Here is a 14,547-nt window from a genome sequence, read left to right on the forward strand (position 1 = left end):
GAACATGTCACACGGACTAACGATGTAGCTTATCTCACTATACAGTGTTTACGGTGTTATTCACGTACTATAGATGTGTAAATTTAATTATACTTTCCTACCAATACGTAATTCAATTCATAATAAATCTTTATAGAGAGAATACGTATATTCCAAATGGGAATAATTTATTTATTAATTTGACAATTTCATATCAAATGCTGAATTAAATTACAAGTACTGAGTAGGGATATTTGTACTTGCACGGAGCTGAATGTGCGAGCCAGTTTAGAGAGCGCAAAATGTATACAGGAGTAGAACCAATTACTTTATAATGTTGTGAGTTGTAACAGAAAAAAATTTTCTTAAACTTATAAATATACGATGTCGTGGAGAACTACTTTAAATCTTGTACAAAAAACAATATTTAAAAATGAACGAATGTTTCATACATTATATTATATGAAATTTAATTCTCAATTATATAAATTATGTCTAACCTATTCATACTTACGGCAAGACATTAATTCTGTAACACAAAAGAGATTAATAGCCAGCAAGCGAACTTCAAACAAAGTAATTACAATGACATAAAATTATTAGCATTTTATATTGACTTTGGGAAAACAAAATACATTTATCTGTTTCACATATATTTAGGGACAAGATGATAGTGATGAAGAGGACGAGGAACCGATGGACGTCAATGATTATTTGCAATCAAAAACTACGAAATTAATTTGTACTACGATACCTTCTCTTCGGTTAGATGCCGTTACTAAAGCGGGACTTGGATTGTCACGCAAGTATGTTATTATTATTGAATGTTTAAATAAATAATCAAAATTTGAATTATCAAATGTTTAACAAAAAATAGCTAAATAATTTCTGCTTTCAATTGATATTTAACTATCTCTACTGTATTTATTTATTTATAATAACAGTGTTATAAACTTCTGTATGTAACTTTTAAAATTTATTTTTTATAGCAAAATAGATAAAGCATTTTATAATAGTAATCTTCGTATCAATGGACGAAAATCTGTGAAAAAGAGTGAAATGGTAAGAATAATTTTTAAAATAGAAAAAAGTAGTACCATCATGCATTCTTAATGAATGACATTATTATTAAAAAATTAAAAAAAGCTTACATTACTGATTTTTCATTTTGGTATATACATGTCTGTGTTTATCATTTTATGATTTTTATTTTATCACTAATTTCAATAATAATATAATTCATTAAGATGCATGAAACATAAAAAAAGAATAAATTGAATTATGCTTTAAATATTTAGCTTAGTGTTGAAGATGAAATCGATTTAGTACTTGGCAGAAGTAATAATAATCCTGCATTCCTGATAGTACATCGCTGCTCATTACTATCAGTTAAACCAAGTGAGGAAGGCTTAGAAGTAAAATTACTTAGAAATAAGTCTTTGTTAATTGAGGATTATGATGATCCATGGAATGGCGTGAGTAGTCAATAATTCATTAGATTGTGCTAAATAATTTGTTTTAAAAACTTTATTGTAATTTAATGTGAAAAAAAATATATATATATATCATAGTCAGTTACAGATATTTATTAAACATTTTATAAAAATATATATTACATTGAAACCATGAAATTATTTATGTTTCAAAGTTTAGTTTCTAGTAATGCATTTTCTATCATTTTATGGCACTGAAAAAATAACGTTCGTAATATTAATTAAAATTGTTTTAATATAGTTTTAAATAACAATAAATTAATATACTCACATAAGACACACAAAGTATGCCATTTAATAATAATTTATTTAAATCTTCCAAGATCTTTTCAATGCGGGATGTATTTTTTATTTCCTAGACGTATAATTATATAATATAATTTCTTAAAATAATATTTGCATCTTCTAAAAAGTTATCACATTAATAAAGTTACTCACCTGTAAAACGTAATCTTTATCATCATCAGTTAAAAAGGGTAAAATCGCAGCAGCTAAATGAGACTGTTGACACTGAAAACAGTATGTTATAATGTCTCTAAAATGTAACATATGCACAACAGGGCATGAGTATAACAATTGTAATGCTTCAAGACAATTGTTAATTTGTTCTTCAGTAGGATTTAAATCCATTTTTCTGAATGGCTCCAAAATTACTGCTTGCCATCCTAACAAGTACCCATTGCAATTCACAATTGCACTTACATCTCGTACTTGTAATAAAATCCTTTTCAGTTCATTGATCTAAAAGGTAATAAATTAAGTATATGTTTACAAATATTGTGTACTTGTTTTCTAATGTTTGAAATATATAAGTCTTTACCATTAATAATTTTGCTAATTCGGTTAAATTTTTATTCCACAAGCTATATTCATATATTTTAAAGTCTATGCATATTTGTGCAATGAGAACAAGAGCTTGTGATGAATGACTTTGGGTTTTCATTAATACACGAACTAATTCCTCCTTAGAACTTCTTGTGAATGTATTTATGTTATACATAATTCCTAATGATTCTAGTCTATATATGTACTTCAAGGAACACATATGTTTTCTGAAAAGTAATTATTTAAATGCATGTAATAGTTAAATATGCAAGTAAAATCGAAGATAAGTACAAACCTAATTATTTGAATATCACGTTTAGTTAAATCTTCCAATTGTTTAGTGTCAACTAATAGTTGCAACACGTGAAGAGCTTTGTAACACGTTTCAGGAGTATAATCTTCATATTTTTCACCGAAACCTATATTTATTAAAAAGTTGGCTGACAATTCGATATCTCCATGCTCTAAAATGTAACATGCCCTAAAAATACATTATTATAAGTTGAGGGAATTTTTAAAATATTTAAGAAGTATATTTTATAAATATAACTCTATACCTTAATAAATTATCATCAGAATTTGATTTTGAATCAGAATTTGTAATTACTGAAAATGTATCTGTGATACTTTGATTGAATTTCATGTATTTAATTTCTGGTTGTAGCCATTCTTGTAATAGATCCATTCGCAGTTTTATCATATTTATAGGAAAGAGCTCACTGATCGCATGAACTGCGGCATTTATATCAGGTCTATAATCTGTGATGCATCGATATCTTTGCGGTATAGTTTCGTCTGTGTATAATTCACAAACTAACTTATGAGGGTTTCCAATGAGTGATAAATACTTTGGGATTCCTAAACCATAAGTACGTAAGATATGTTCTGACGTAAAGTGGAAATATTTAAATTTTATTTTCTAAAAAAATATTGAATGATGGATTGTTATGTTTATAAAATAATATTAATCAAGAGAAAGAAATGTACCTCAAGCATGCCTTCTTCAAATTTAGTAGATTTCTGAATTGATAATAAAGCATATCTATAACATTCTTCTACAGCAGCTACTCTGTCAGCACCTAGTACATATAAACAAATTATTGTCCCCTTGTTATTGAGATAAATTAATTTATATTTTAGGAATTTCAGCATACCTGGGGGTGTATGATTTACAACATAATATAATGCTGCAGTGCCGTAATATAATGCATTTGGTCCAGTCATTCGTTCTATGCATTTCTTTATGTCATTTAATAAACTACTGTTTTTCGGGCACAGACTCCATTCTTCGGTTATATGTTTATTTCCCCACGTTCTTGTCACTTCCCCCTTAATGGCCAATGTACATATTATATGCGGTTGTAATTTGAGTATAGGTGCTATATCTAACCATTTCTCATAGGTTTTTAAGTTTAATTCTGGTGCTGAAATAAATGAGAAAATAAAATATTAGAAACATGTAAGATGGTCTATTTGAATTGACTCAATTGATTACATTGAAAAATGTTTTAGATAAAAATTAAATGATTTTATAAGATAATTTTCACATGTTCTCTAAGCGTCTATACTAGAAAATTGCTAACCATTTAATTTTATTTTAAACAATGTTTAGAGTCATTTTATATAAAACAGAAATTATGAGAAGTAGAACATATAAATATTTCTCTTAGAATTGAAAATAAAAGATAACATCTAATAAATGATGCATCATATAAATAATATAAAATATGCAAGCAAAGTTGTACTTATAGATGTCCATAATTTAATTTTTGGCAGAAAAGGTAACCGCCACTTTGCTATGGGTGGTAGAGATGTATATCCTGGATTGAGGTGCATCCACTCATCACGTTCTATTTGTGTAGGTTGACTGACATTATAAACAAAAAAACTATTAAGTAAAGTACTAACTTAATATGAAAATTATTTATGATATTTACCTATTTCGAGTATAATTTTGTAGAAAACAAAAATAATTTCTGTGTTCAACATTTTTGTCTTCTATGAGATCCATAAGAATAATAAATACTTCATAATAATAAAAATTGACCTAAAATAGTAAATATGTATATGTATAATTTTGAAAACATTGCAGTCCATTAATATTTTAATGATTCTGGTAGTCGTTTTACTTCTGATAAAACAGTGGTGACAGAATTTTTTAGAAAATCTTCATTTAAAATTTTAGCAGCTACTACTTTGCACTTTTTTTTTAAATCGTTCACATCATCCTCATCAATATGTAATTCTGAAAATATAATCTCAGTAAATATTACAATTAAATATTCAAAGAAATAACCACATCATATCGTGACTTACCCTCCTTTCCATTGATATTTGATACCTTTAATTTTGGATTCCAAGATTTTATTATAATTTGCAAATAAATTAATAAACAATCTTGTACATCAAAATCAAAATCAGTGCAAAAATCTTGGCATAAGGATATCATATCATTACCATTGTAATGCATAATTCGTTGCAGTATTTCTCTTCTAGCTGTCGCATCACTTGTTAAAAATTCTGTAAATATTTTTTAAAGTATATATTTTACGGATTTAAAGTAGCAGAAAACAGATTCTTGTAATAAAATAAATCCAACCCTTGTATGAAACAGAATATTTTGATAATTTCTGTGCCCAAGAATGCAGTATTTTATAATCCTTATAAATTTGCAAAAATGATTTGTTTTTACATAAACGATAGTATTCATATGCAAGGACTGATATTCTTAAATGTCGAGTACAATCTGCTTGGTACCTGAAGAAATATATTTTTTTACTATTTATTATTTTTATATTTACATTAAATAATGTACATACGCTTTGCAGGCAGAAGGGATCCATTTATATGTATCTACTTCGGATAGCATAAACAAACAGGACAATCCAAGATAAATATCAAATGTTCGTGAACTTATTACTTTCTTCAATAGCATTATCAAAAGGTGGCAATAGATTGCTTTCATTTCTGTTACTACAACAGAATTTATATCTACCATAATACAAGAATTGAAATATAAAGTCTTAACAATTTGTAGAAAGCAATAATCATTATGTTCTGCCCTTAATTTTTTTATCTTATTTAATAAGTTCTTTAATAGCTCTTCATTAGAATATTCAGCACCTGCAACCATTATTAAATATTTAACATTTGCAGCATAAATAAAAAGATTATACATTATTATTAGTTCATATAACTATTATTACTATTAGTTGTAACTTACAAGATTTTTGTTCCACTAGATCAAACTGCTGTTGCATGAAGATCATATCTCTAAATAATGGTAACATGAATCCATCTGCGGCAATAGCTAAATCTTTATATACCGTGTATAATTTCCAATTTGTTTTTAAAGTTTCTTCTTGTTGTGCGTCTAAATGATTCAAACCATACTTGTTACCTTTATTGAAGCATTCCTGATATAAATTTACCCAAATAGCTAATGATAATACAGACTGCAATTCATCTAAAACACAATGTAAATATTAGTGAAAATAATTACTACTAAGTAGTTTATACAAGCTCTTACTTGAATAAAATTGATAACAATAATTTTTAACTCAATTGTAATGAGTAAGTACTTACTGTCGGGACAAACACACAATGCAGAAGAAATTAAATTTTTTACAGCAATTGCGGTATCTTCATCCATTTCAGTATATTGTAAAATTGTTAAACATATTTTGTATATATATGGACATTCATTTGGTATTAAACTTGATTGTTCTCCTATAGACCTAAGCAGATATGAATAATAAAAAAGCAGTTCATACTTTTTTCAGTTTTTTGTAAGCAAATATGTATTCATATACCTAGCAAAATATTTGAATATGTCTATATTCTTTGTTTTCTCCAACAACATAGATACAGCATCAAGTTGTTCTAACTGAAGTAACTTGGCAACTTTTATAATCTGCCTGTATATAGTAATAAAGTTATCATTCGTCTGTATACCATCTAAAATTTGATCAAGGACAATCGAAAGTATAAACTATTAGTTTTAATATAAATTATTAGTTTTACAGTAAATGTAATTATTTAGTACCATTGCACAATTTTTCAATATAATTTTCTAATATTTTCTTTTTCTCCAACATATATTCTTTTATTGTGACATGAATTTGAAATTCGGTTTTTAATAGATATAATGACTTTACTTCAGTCATGTTAGTAATAACGCTGCAGTAATAATGAGACAGTGTTTTGCCACTTTTTGAAATTTCTTCCAATTGTAATTTTATCCAACCAAACATTTCAATGTAATGTTCAATATACTTAGGTGTAGTCTAAATAACACATAATAAATGTGAGTTAACAATATGCAAGTTTAGAATTAAAATTTCAAAAAACAGAATTATGAATTACCTTCAAGGTTAAACTAGCAGATACATAATTGACAATTTGTGCGCAACAAAATAATAAAATGTTAGTCTCCAGTGTCTCCACATAATTAAATATTTCAGTTACTTTCAGAACATTCCTATTAAATAATGCCGGTCATAAATTTATCTAAATAAATCTTTAAATATATACAGTCATTTAAATTGTTTACCCTTTGGATAAATAGTAATTTATACACGATGAAAATGCCTTTTTTTGTAATGATGGATCATTTTTGGTAATTTGTTGAATATCTGAGATCATATTTTCACGATTTTCCCTTATAATACGACAAATTAATTTCTTTAAAAGAAAAAATAAATATTCAATTTTAGTTTTGGACGCTCAAATATAAATCATGAAATTTTGCACAATATCTTAAATATATACTAACACTATTTATACCAACACGTTCATATCCATATTTTTTTAATATAAGCTTTATTGGAACGCAGCTCAACTCTATTTTAACTTGAGATGCTAAAGCATGATCTAAATGAGTACTTCTTTCTGCTAGATTCACTATAGTTGAACTCCACGGAACTGAAGCTTTTTTTAATACTTCCAATGTTTGTTGTAATTTGGTCTGAAATATAAATGAATTAGAATGATGTATGAATAGCCATTGAATTTAATGGTTTGTCAACATACTTTTACATCCTGAATTAAATTAATTATCATAACAATTCGCTTCTCCCAAGGAGCTTCTTCACCGGACCACCAACTTTTGCAATTTTTTATAATTTTCTGTAAGGATATGATTATTATTAAAATTTCATATTAGCGACACTTAAAAAAAATAACATAGACATACTTGTACATATGAAGAAAAAATGTAGTCATTCTGCAAAGAATTATTTAACATATATTGTTTCAAAAAATTATCAACGAAATTTGGAATGATGTCTATAGATATCTTGTCCAGTAATATATATGATACTTCAATAGGGCTTCCCATATATGCATCAAGAGATATGGTTAATCTAAAAGTGTCAAATAATATATTATTTTTGTATGTACTTTGTTTAATTATTATGTAATATTGCATTACCTGTAGTTATCTTTTAATTTTTTTATATCAGACATGGCCTGTATTAAAGTAACCAATTGTTTCAAATTTGAATTCTTGCTCAAGCATTCGTTATGAATACCTACGAACTCATGATTTTCTTCGAATTTTAATAATTTTATAAATTTGTAACTGAAATCAATTCCAATTTGAGGCCACGAAGCACGATGCGATTGTTCAAACGATTTAACTTTTTTGCATCCCCAGGTAAGAATTTCACAAATCGCGCTCGGAATAACAGATAACAGTGTGGGTATAAAATGCGATAACCATAGCCAAAGTTTAGATGGAGATATGTCCTCAGCGAGAGTTGAAAATATAAGTTTTACCAGTTCTACATTTAGATATTTTGTTATGTCTGGGAGATGCCTAGACCAAATCAATGTAGCAGCTTCCATCTCTCCCTGTACAAAAATAAGTTTCCTACTTTAGTAATTCATTCACAATTGAATCATACGATATTAGGAGTAACAAAATAGTATAAAGATTTTACCAAATTTAAATATGACATTAACTCTCCCATACAATTAGATTGTGAGAATCTTATCCATTCTTTCATAGTATCATCATCATAACAACCAAAATTTTGTTTGTTACCCCAAATCAAGTGGAATGTTTCTAATTTATGTAATGTGCTATTGACTAAATCCAAATAATTCAAGTTATCATCTGATGGAGTTTTCTAAAATTAATATTATATATATTAGCCTAAAAAAATTAAGAAATTAATTTAAACAGAATATTCGATTACTTATGATCATCATGTTAGAAGGAGACTTTGTAAGTCAAAATAAGAATTTACAATTTCATATTTACTAATAGCAAATTTCCCCATTCTTGTGATATTTTGACTTTCAAAAGTACCCCCTAAAATGATGATTAATCTGGTAAAACATCTTATATATGTATAATTATCTAAAATTGAATTACTGCAATGTTTTCCATTATTCTTGTCCTTGCATACAAATAAATTTTTCTCATCTGTTTATAGTGTGGGACAAGAGCTTTACTACAACACTCTACTATATGTTGTACATTTTCTATTTTCTCAAATAAATTAAGAAGTTCCTCTACGTGAAATAGATCGGAACTTTTTTTTGCCCAAGGTCCAAATTGAGATATAAGTAATGACGCTTTTGCAAAGTAAATAGGCTCTGTTGACAAATTAAATTTTTTGGCAAACTCTTCAGCTTTGTCGAACTGTTCTTTCCGTATTAAACGTTGCAACTGACATTCTGGAAGACTTTCTGATACAGTTTTTATTCTAACTGTATCTGTAAAGTTAGTATTATTCTGAAAATCCTTAATGCCTTCCAAAAATAATATTATTTCATCACGGGGATCCTTAATTTCTACAAGATATGCTGTAGTAACAACATCTATTTGAAATATCTCTTCAAAATCTGGAAAAAGATAATTATGATCTAAAGTAGTGGTTATCATTATGAATATTAATTGTGTGAATACACTACATACCTGGAAATGACATAACACGTAATTTACATATATTAGGATCATCATTGTTTGCTGTTAAAATAAGAATTTGGCACAAACTATTATCAATATCTTCGATTATTGCAAAATCTGATACAGATTCTTGATATACTTTTAAACCAAGTAAAGTTCGAGGACATACCATATTTAATGTGTTATCCATACATAGACATAACATTGCACTAAAATTATTCAGATTAATATTGTTAATTTGTATAATAGTACAAAAGCTATTAATATAAAAATTCACAGATACTCACACATTATTTTTAAAAAATTTTACTTTAGTATAATTGTAGCTTTCACCATTAAAATTAAAATATTGTTCACTGGGCCACATAAACAACATGTTTGAACATAATATTGCTACTGTTATTTCTTCACATACTATACCAATAGTAGCATATATTACCTATAAGATATTTGTTTCATTTTTGTGTAAATTTATGAAAAAGTTAAGGGTGAATTCAAAGTCCAACCTCATTGTCATTAAATCCTTTAAATAATTGTGTACATTGCACTTGTTCTGCAAGTTCTTGCACAGTTGTATTGTCCTCATTTGAAATAGCAGCTTCAAATTGTTTATAGTTGAACTTTGATACTCTAAAAAATTAAAGTGTCACTATTATATAGTATTCAAATTTAAATATATATAATTACCTAAAGATAGCTCCACTTTTTGCAATGAGATACAAAATGTATTCATCACATTCATGTTGTAAAAATATTGTCACTATAGAATCTCCATCTTTTGTAATATTTCTAAATATTAAAAAACATATAAAGCTTAATACACCATGTTTATAAAATATTCATATAATACTTTAATATAATTTTTGTACTTACTTTGTAAAAATTACTTGTCCAGATAACAAATAAAGACAATATAAAGCTCCATTTGACAATACAATAAATAAATATGAACGATTGTTAGAAATACAGTAACTGACTATTGGCAAACCAAAACTTGCATTTAATAACATTTTTTCGCATGTTTCATTTTCAAATATGGTAATTGACTTATCAATTGCTACACAAATCCTTGAATATTGTACAGATGCCACAATATTTGGCTGCTGTTTTATCTGAAGAAAGGAAAAAAATTATTGGTAATTATTAGATATAAGCTCCTCAATATTTATTGCAATGACTACTGTATTAAAAATATGAATTAAAATCATTTTGAATCAATTCATAAATCATATTCGAAGCATACAGAGTATATTGCCGGACATGTGGTACCATTGGGTATGAGGGTCTGTAACAATTTTCAAACTTGATTTTCGTTTCGCAAACGAAACATCAAACAGAAAAATATGATTAATTTTTTTCGACTTCTTAGCGCACATAGAATCACTTCATGCCCAATTGTACTGTCCATTCGGTAATACTGGATAATTTTCTGTATAAAAACAAACGGCAACCGTCAAATGCCGTTACACATGAGTGTATCTTAATCAGAACGAAATAAATGACAATTTACCTCTCCATCAGATCGTATCGTAGCGATTGTAAAAGTCTCATATAACGAGCCATTATTTTCTGCGACCGTCCGTGTTCCAAAATTGACAGTTTCCTCATCTCTGTCAAATCCTGCTAAAACTTTGTTCCACAATGCCATTTTAAACTTATGAAAACTTATGAAAATACAACATATATATACAAACCAATAACCATAGATGCAGTTGTACTTATGAGAGCAAACTTACTTAGTATTAAAGTCCCGTTACCATCTTTCTGTCGTACTCGTCGTTGCCGATATTTCAGAAATATATATATATGTTATATTATACTATTGTACATACTATACTATTATGTTACTTGCATATGCATATGTATGTATCATTTGTATTATATATAAAAAAAAACCTTTAATTTTATTTCAATTTTATTCAATAGAATTTGAAATTACTATAAGTTATTCTTTTCAAAAGTATAGTTGACGTAATTAGATACAATTGTTCTGTTCAAAAAATTTGTGTAAATTTAAAAACAACGTTACGTGCGAATTAGATATATGTTATATTGTAATAATCGTACATTATATGTGCAATGCACTTGAAAAGAAAATTAAAATGTATATTTTTACAATAAGTATATATTTAAGATATTAAGAATAATTTACACATTGATGCACTTCAATATACTCTCTGAAGTATAAAGTTTACGAAACATAATTAAGATTTTGTTTAATGTTTCTAATACATATAGTACTAAAAAAGGGTTTAAATAATTAAATTTGTTTTTTTTGTCGTTACTTTTAATATACTTTATTGCAAAATATTAGAAACTTTTAATGTTGTACAAATGAATTGTGCCTATGAGTATGTTTTCGACTCATTAAAAGACAGCGCATCTCGTATGTGTATGTTTCCATTAATTATGAACTAGTTCACGTACATTGCTGTCTGTCACAAACTATTTGCGTCATCTCCAGATATTTGTAGATGAAATTTTTGTAAGTGTTTTTGATGCAGTTTTAATTTTGTTCTGTTGTGTTTCCTATGAATAAAGGTGAGAGCAGTGACAGATGAGTGACAAGAAAAGACAAGAATGGCGATGTGAATTTTCTTTTGCAGTGTAACGGAAAATATATGGATTCGTTCTTTCTGCACAGATTTTCTTGATACGTGTAAATAACATCCATTTCCTGCATTGGGAAACACGAAAAAAGTAATACAAATATATTTTAGTTATTCGCTATGACCTTATTCGTCTTATTAAGATTAGTTTTTTATTTATAAACTGGGGAACTATTGGGAAAAGCTGTAGTACTAACATTTTATACAGTTTTCTAATGAATGGAAAGTCAATTGTTTCTCGTATGTAATACTTCCAATTTTAATTGGCATATAAGTACAGATAGCAAAATAAACATATACAAACATATGTTTCTTTATATTTGACAGTGGTATTGATATTGTTTTAGGATTCATTACTGTCTCTTTACTCACACAGGTTAATCCGAAATTATAGAGATGACTCTTATTGAAGGTGTTGGAGATGAAGTTACAGATTTTTGTATTGTTATGGTCGTACTTTTGATAGGCTGGCTTGCCTGGTGTTCTACAAGTATTACAGATCAGCCATTAATACGCACAGTACTTATTTTGCAACATCATACACGCACACGTATTGCTGAGCTTCGATCTAATCATACTATAAGCTCTTTTAATCGTCCTCCAAATTTGGAAATATCAGAGGAAGAATCTACAGAATCGATTACAGATGATAGTAGCGACAATGCACAAAGTTGTCCTGAATCATCTGTTGCAGGTGATATATCCTATTTAAGAATATAGTAGAACTATCAATTTACATACTATTTTTTTGAATGTATAATAAATTGAAACTATCTGGGTATAGATATAACTTAAATGAGATACTAATATTCACAATTGATTGTTGGAATAGATACAAATGGGAGAGTGTCTCCAGAAACGCATAGAACACCCGAGTCAACTGCTACAGAGGAAGTACTAATTGAAGCTATGGACTCATTTAATAATGATAATGCATTGTTGCAAAGACAAACCAAAGTAAACACCACGGGGGAAACAAATGTATTAACATCAATGAGCAGTGATATAATAGAATGCCCTTCTGAAAACCTTTCAGCAAATAATGCAAATGAAATTAGCATAAAACTTAAATTCATAAACGATGATCAAAAAGTAGTCACTGGTAGCCTCAAAGAGCTTCTAGGAGACTTTAAAAGGTTGCTACTTTTTCAAATTCTCTGAATATTTTATGAATGTGTATGTAATGAAAGTATAATCACATTTTATACTCCTACAGGAGACATTTCCAAATAGAACTTGAATCACAGAAATTGGTACGATTAATTTTTAAAGGTCGGGTATTACAGCCTGACAGTCAGACGTTGGAACAATCTGGATTGTACAATAACTGTGTAGTACACTGTCTGATACATCAGCCTCGACCTAATCCTGTATCACCTCAAACCTCAACACTGAATAATTCATCATCAATTTATTTTAACCCTCAGTCATTTTCGGATATACCTGCTGGTACAGGAATTAGTTCAGTACATAGCGAATGGAATTTGAGTAGACTGTTAGTGAGCGTTTTAACATTGATGTTATGTTTGGCTTGGTATTCTAGATACCACTATGCTCAATTTTTTACTGCAACTACTACGCTTGCATTGTACGCGCTCACTGCAATTTTCACGGTCTCATTGTTCAGTAATTACTTTCCTGACCATGATAATATCAGAAATATTGAATAAATGTAAATTGGTTGTATCAAGAAGTACTTTTAGACATGATTTTGTAACACTAATATTAATATCATTTAAATGTATATGTTCCTAACATTACGAAAAACATGGTGGTCTATTGTGATTCTTATCAATTGTTCAAAATAACTCGTTTGAGTAAGAAATAAAATACATACAATAGTTAGTAACAGCCACATTTCAATTGAAATGGATTTGTAATATATTCGAAATTAATTTATATATGTAGAGAAGATTCTTTTGAATTAACATAAAAGTATAATAGATTAAGAAAACGTATGTTATCACATGAAATTTGTATCAAGAAATACTTTAGTGAGTAGGCAATACTTGTTCGTTTCAATATATGTGAAATTAATCTTTGATAAATATTATTCGATTGTTGAATTAGTTGTATAATAAATATTATGTACTGTGGTTACAATGGTGCTGTATTGTATTGCTTTCAAAGAAGAGTTTTGTTATATATTCATAATTTTGTGGTTTATTTATTGGATTTGAAAATTCTATTATGCACGCGTGACTTAAATCTAACCAAGGCACGTACAATTATAAGTTGCAATTACCGTTAAAATAAAACATTTAATTTCAGCGTAAAAAGTTGTAATCTTTAAAACTTACAATTCTAGAACATGAAAGTTAAATGTTGAGATAGATATTATGTTCTAAGCACCATTATATTCATTGTTACTGAAAAATAACTGAAATCAAGAGTGTATAATGCATTCAAATAATTATAATTGTAACTTATTGCTAGCTACATTTTTTATTATTTACAGAAAATTTTCATTGATATTTCTGTCCAGGTCAGCTACAACAATGATTTATAAAGGATAAATTCGAAAAGGGGACTTATTACCTCCGTACTACATTGTACTATAGTATTTTGTAGGAAAATGTAAGTACGGAACATTATTGCAATTATTTTACTGAATGTGAATAAATACCTGTACAATATTTTTCTGCATTAACACATCTTTCAGTCTGTAAATTAATTTATTGTAAATACCTGGAAACCCGAGAGATGTATTTAATAGTATAAAATG

At 27.7% G+C, this 14,547-nt stretch overlaps 3 protein-coding genes across 6 annotated transcripts; 2 read left to right on the forward strand and 1 right to left on the reverse strand.

Moving 5' to 3' along the window:
- Window positions 1-2: 2 nt before the first annotated feature.
- On the forward strand, window positions 3-10,940 carry LOC144473932 (mitochondrial transcription rescue factor 1). 2 transcript variants are annotated; one of them, XM_078188336.1, is made up of 5 exons: window positions 3-555; window positions 640-785; window positions 969-1,041; window positions 1,278-1,454; window positions 10,298-10,940. In XM_078188336.1, the coding sequence occupies exons 1-5, from the start codon at window positions 364-366 to the stop codon at window positions 10,358-10,360; spliced, it is 651 nt and encodes a 216-aa protein (XP_078044462.1). In that variant the 5' UTR covers window positions 3-363; the 3' UTR covers window positions 10,361-10,940. The 2 variants fall into 2 exon arrangements, with proteins under 2 accessions (XP_078044462.1, XP_078044551.1); XM_078188425.1 differs by lacking the exon at window positions 10,298-10,940 and adding an exon at window positions 3,006-3,136.
- Window positions 1,498-10,940, reverse strand: Rod (kinetochore component rough deal). Its single transcript, XM_078187498.1, has 32 exons — window positions 10,724-10,940; window positions 10,087-10,325; window positions 9,901-10,002; window positions 9,720-9,843; window positions 9,501-9,652; window positions 9,223-9,422; window positions 8,677-9,149; window positions 8,240-8,428; window positions 7,729-8,150; window positions 7,492-7,660; window positions 7,329-7,424; window positions 7,072-7,263; window positions 6,850-6,980; window positions 6,663-6,777; window positions 6,343-6,583; window positions 6,110-6,254; window positions 5,883-6,034; window positions 5,521-5,763; window positions 5,117-5,420; window positions 4,897-5,054; window positions 4,614-4,817; window positions 4,427-4,542; window positions 4,235-4,344; window positions 4,043-4,164; window positions 3,452-3,721; window positions 3,285-3,376; window positions 2,855-3,216; window positions 2,593-2,778; window positions 2,293-2,524; window positions 1,911-2,213; window positions 1,744-1,827; window positions 1,498-1,666 (listed from the first exon to the last, which is right to left on the reverse strand). The coding sequence occupies exons 1-32, from the start codon at window positions 10,859-10,861 to the stop codon at window positions 1,622-1,624; spliced, it is 6,111 nt and encodes a 2,036-aa protein (XP_078043624.1). The 5' UTR covers window positions 10,862-10,940; the 3' UTR covers window positions 1,498-1,621.
- Window positions 10,941-11,605: 665 nt separating this feature from the next.
- LOC144476861 (transmembrane and ubiquitin-like domain-containing protein 1) lies at window positions 11,606-14,472 on the forward strand. 3 transcript variants are annotated; one of them, XM_078194281.1, is made up of 5 exons: window positions 11,607-11,754; window positions 11,820-11,913; window positions 12,199-12,516; window positions 12,655-12,958; window positions 13,039-14,472. In XM_078194281.1, the coding sequence occupies exons 3-5, from the start codon at window positions 12,219-12,221 to the stop codon at window positions 13,490-13,492; spliced, it is 1,056 nt and encodes a 351-aa protein (XP_078050407.1). In that variant the 5' UTR covers window positions 11,607-11,754; window positions 11,820-11,913; window positions 12,199-12,218; the 3' UTR covers window positions 13,493-14,472. The 3 variants fall into 3 exon arrangements, with proteins under 3 accessions (XP_078050330.1, XP_078050407.1, XP_078050486.1); XM_078194360.1 differs by having other exon boundaries at window positions 11,609-11,698; XM_078194204.1 differs by having other exon boundaries at window positions 11,606-11,913.
- The last annotated feature ends 75 nt before the right edge of the window (window positions 14,473-14,547 follow it).

The sequence above is a fragment of the Augochlora pura genome, chromosome 1 (assembly GCF_028453695.1).
Source record: "Augochlora pura isolate Apur16 chromosome 1, APUR_v2.2.1, whole genome shotgun sequence".
In the NCBI taxonomy this organism is placed as follows: domain Eukaryota; kingdom Metazoa; phylum Arthropoda; class Insecta; order Hymenoptera; family Halictidae; genus Augochlora; species Augochlora pura.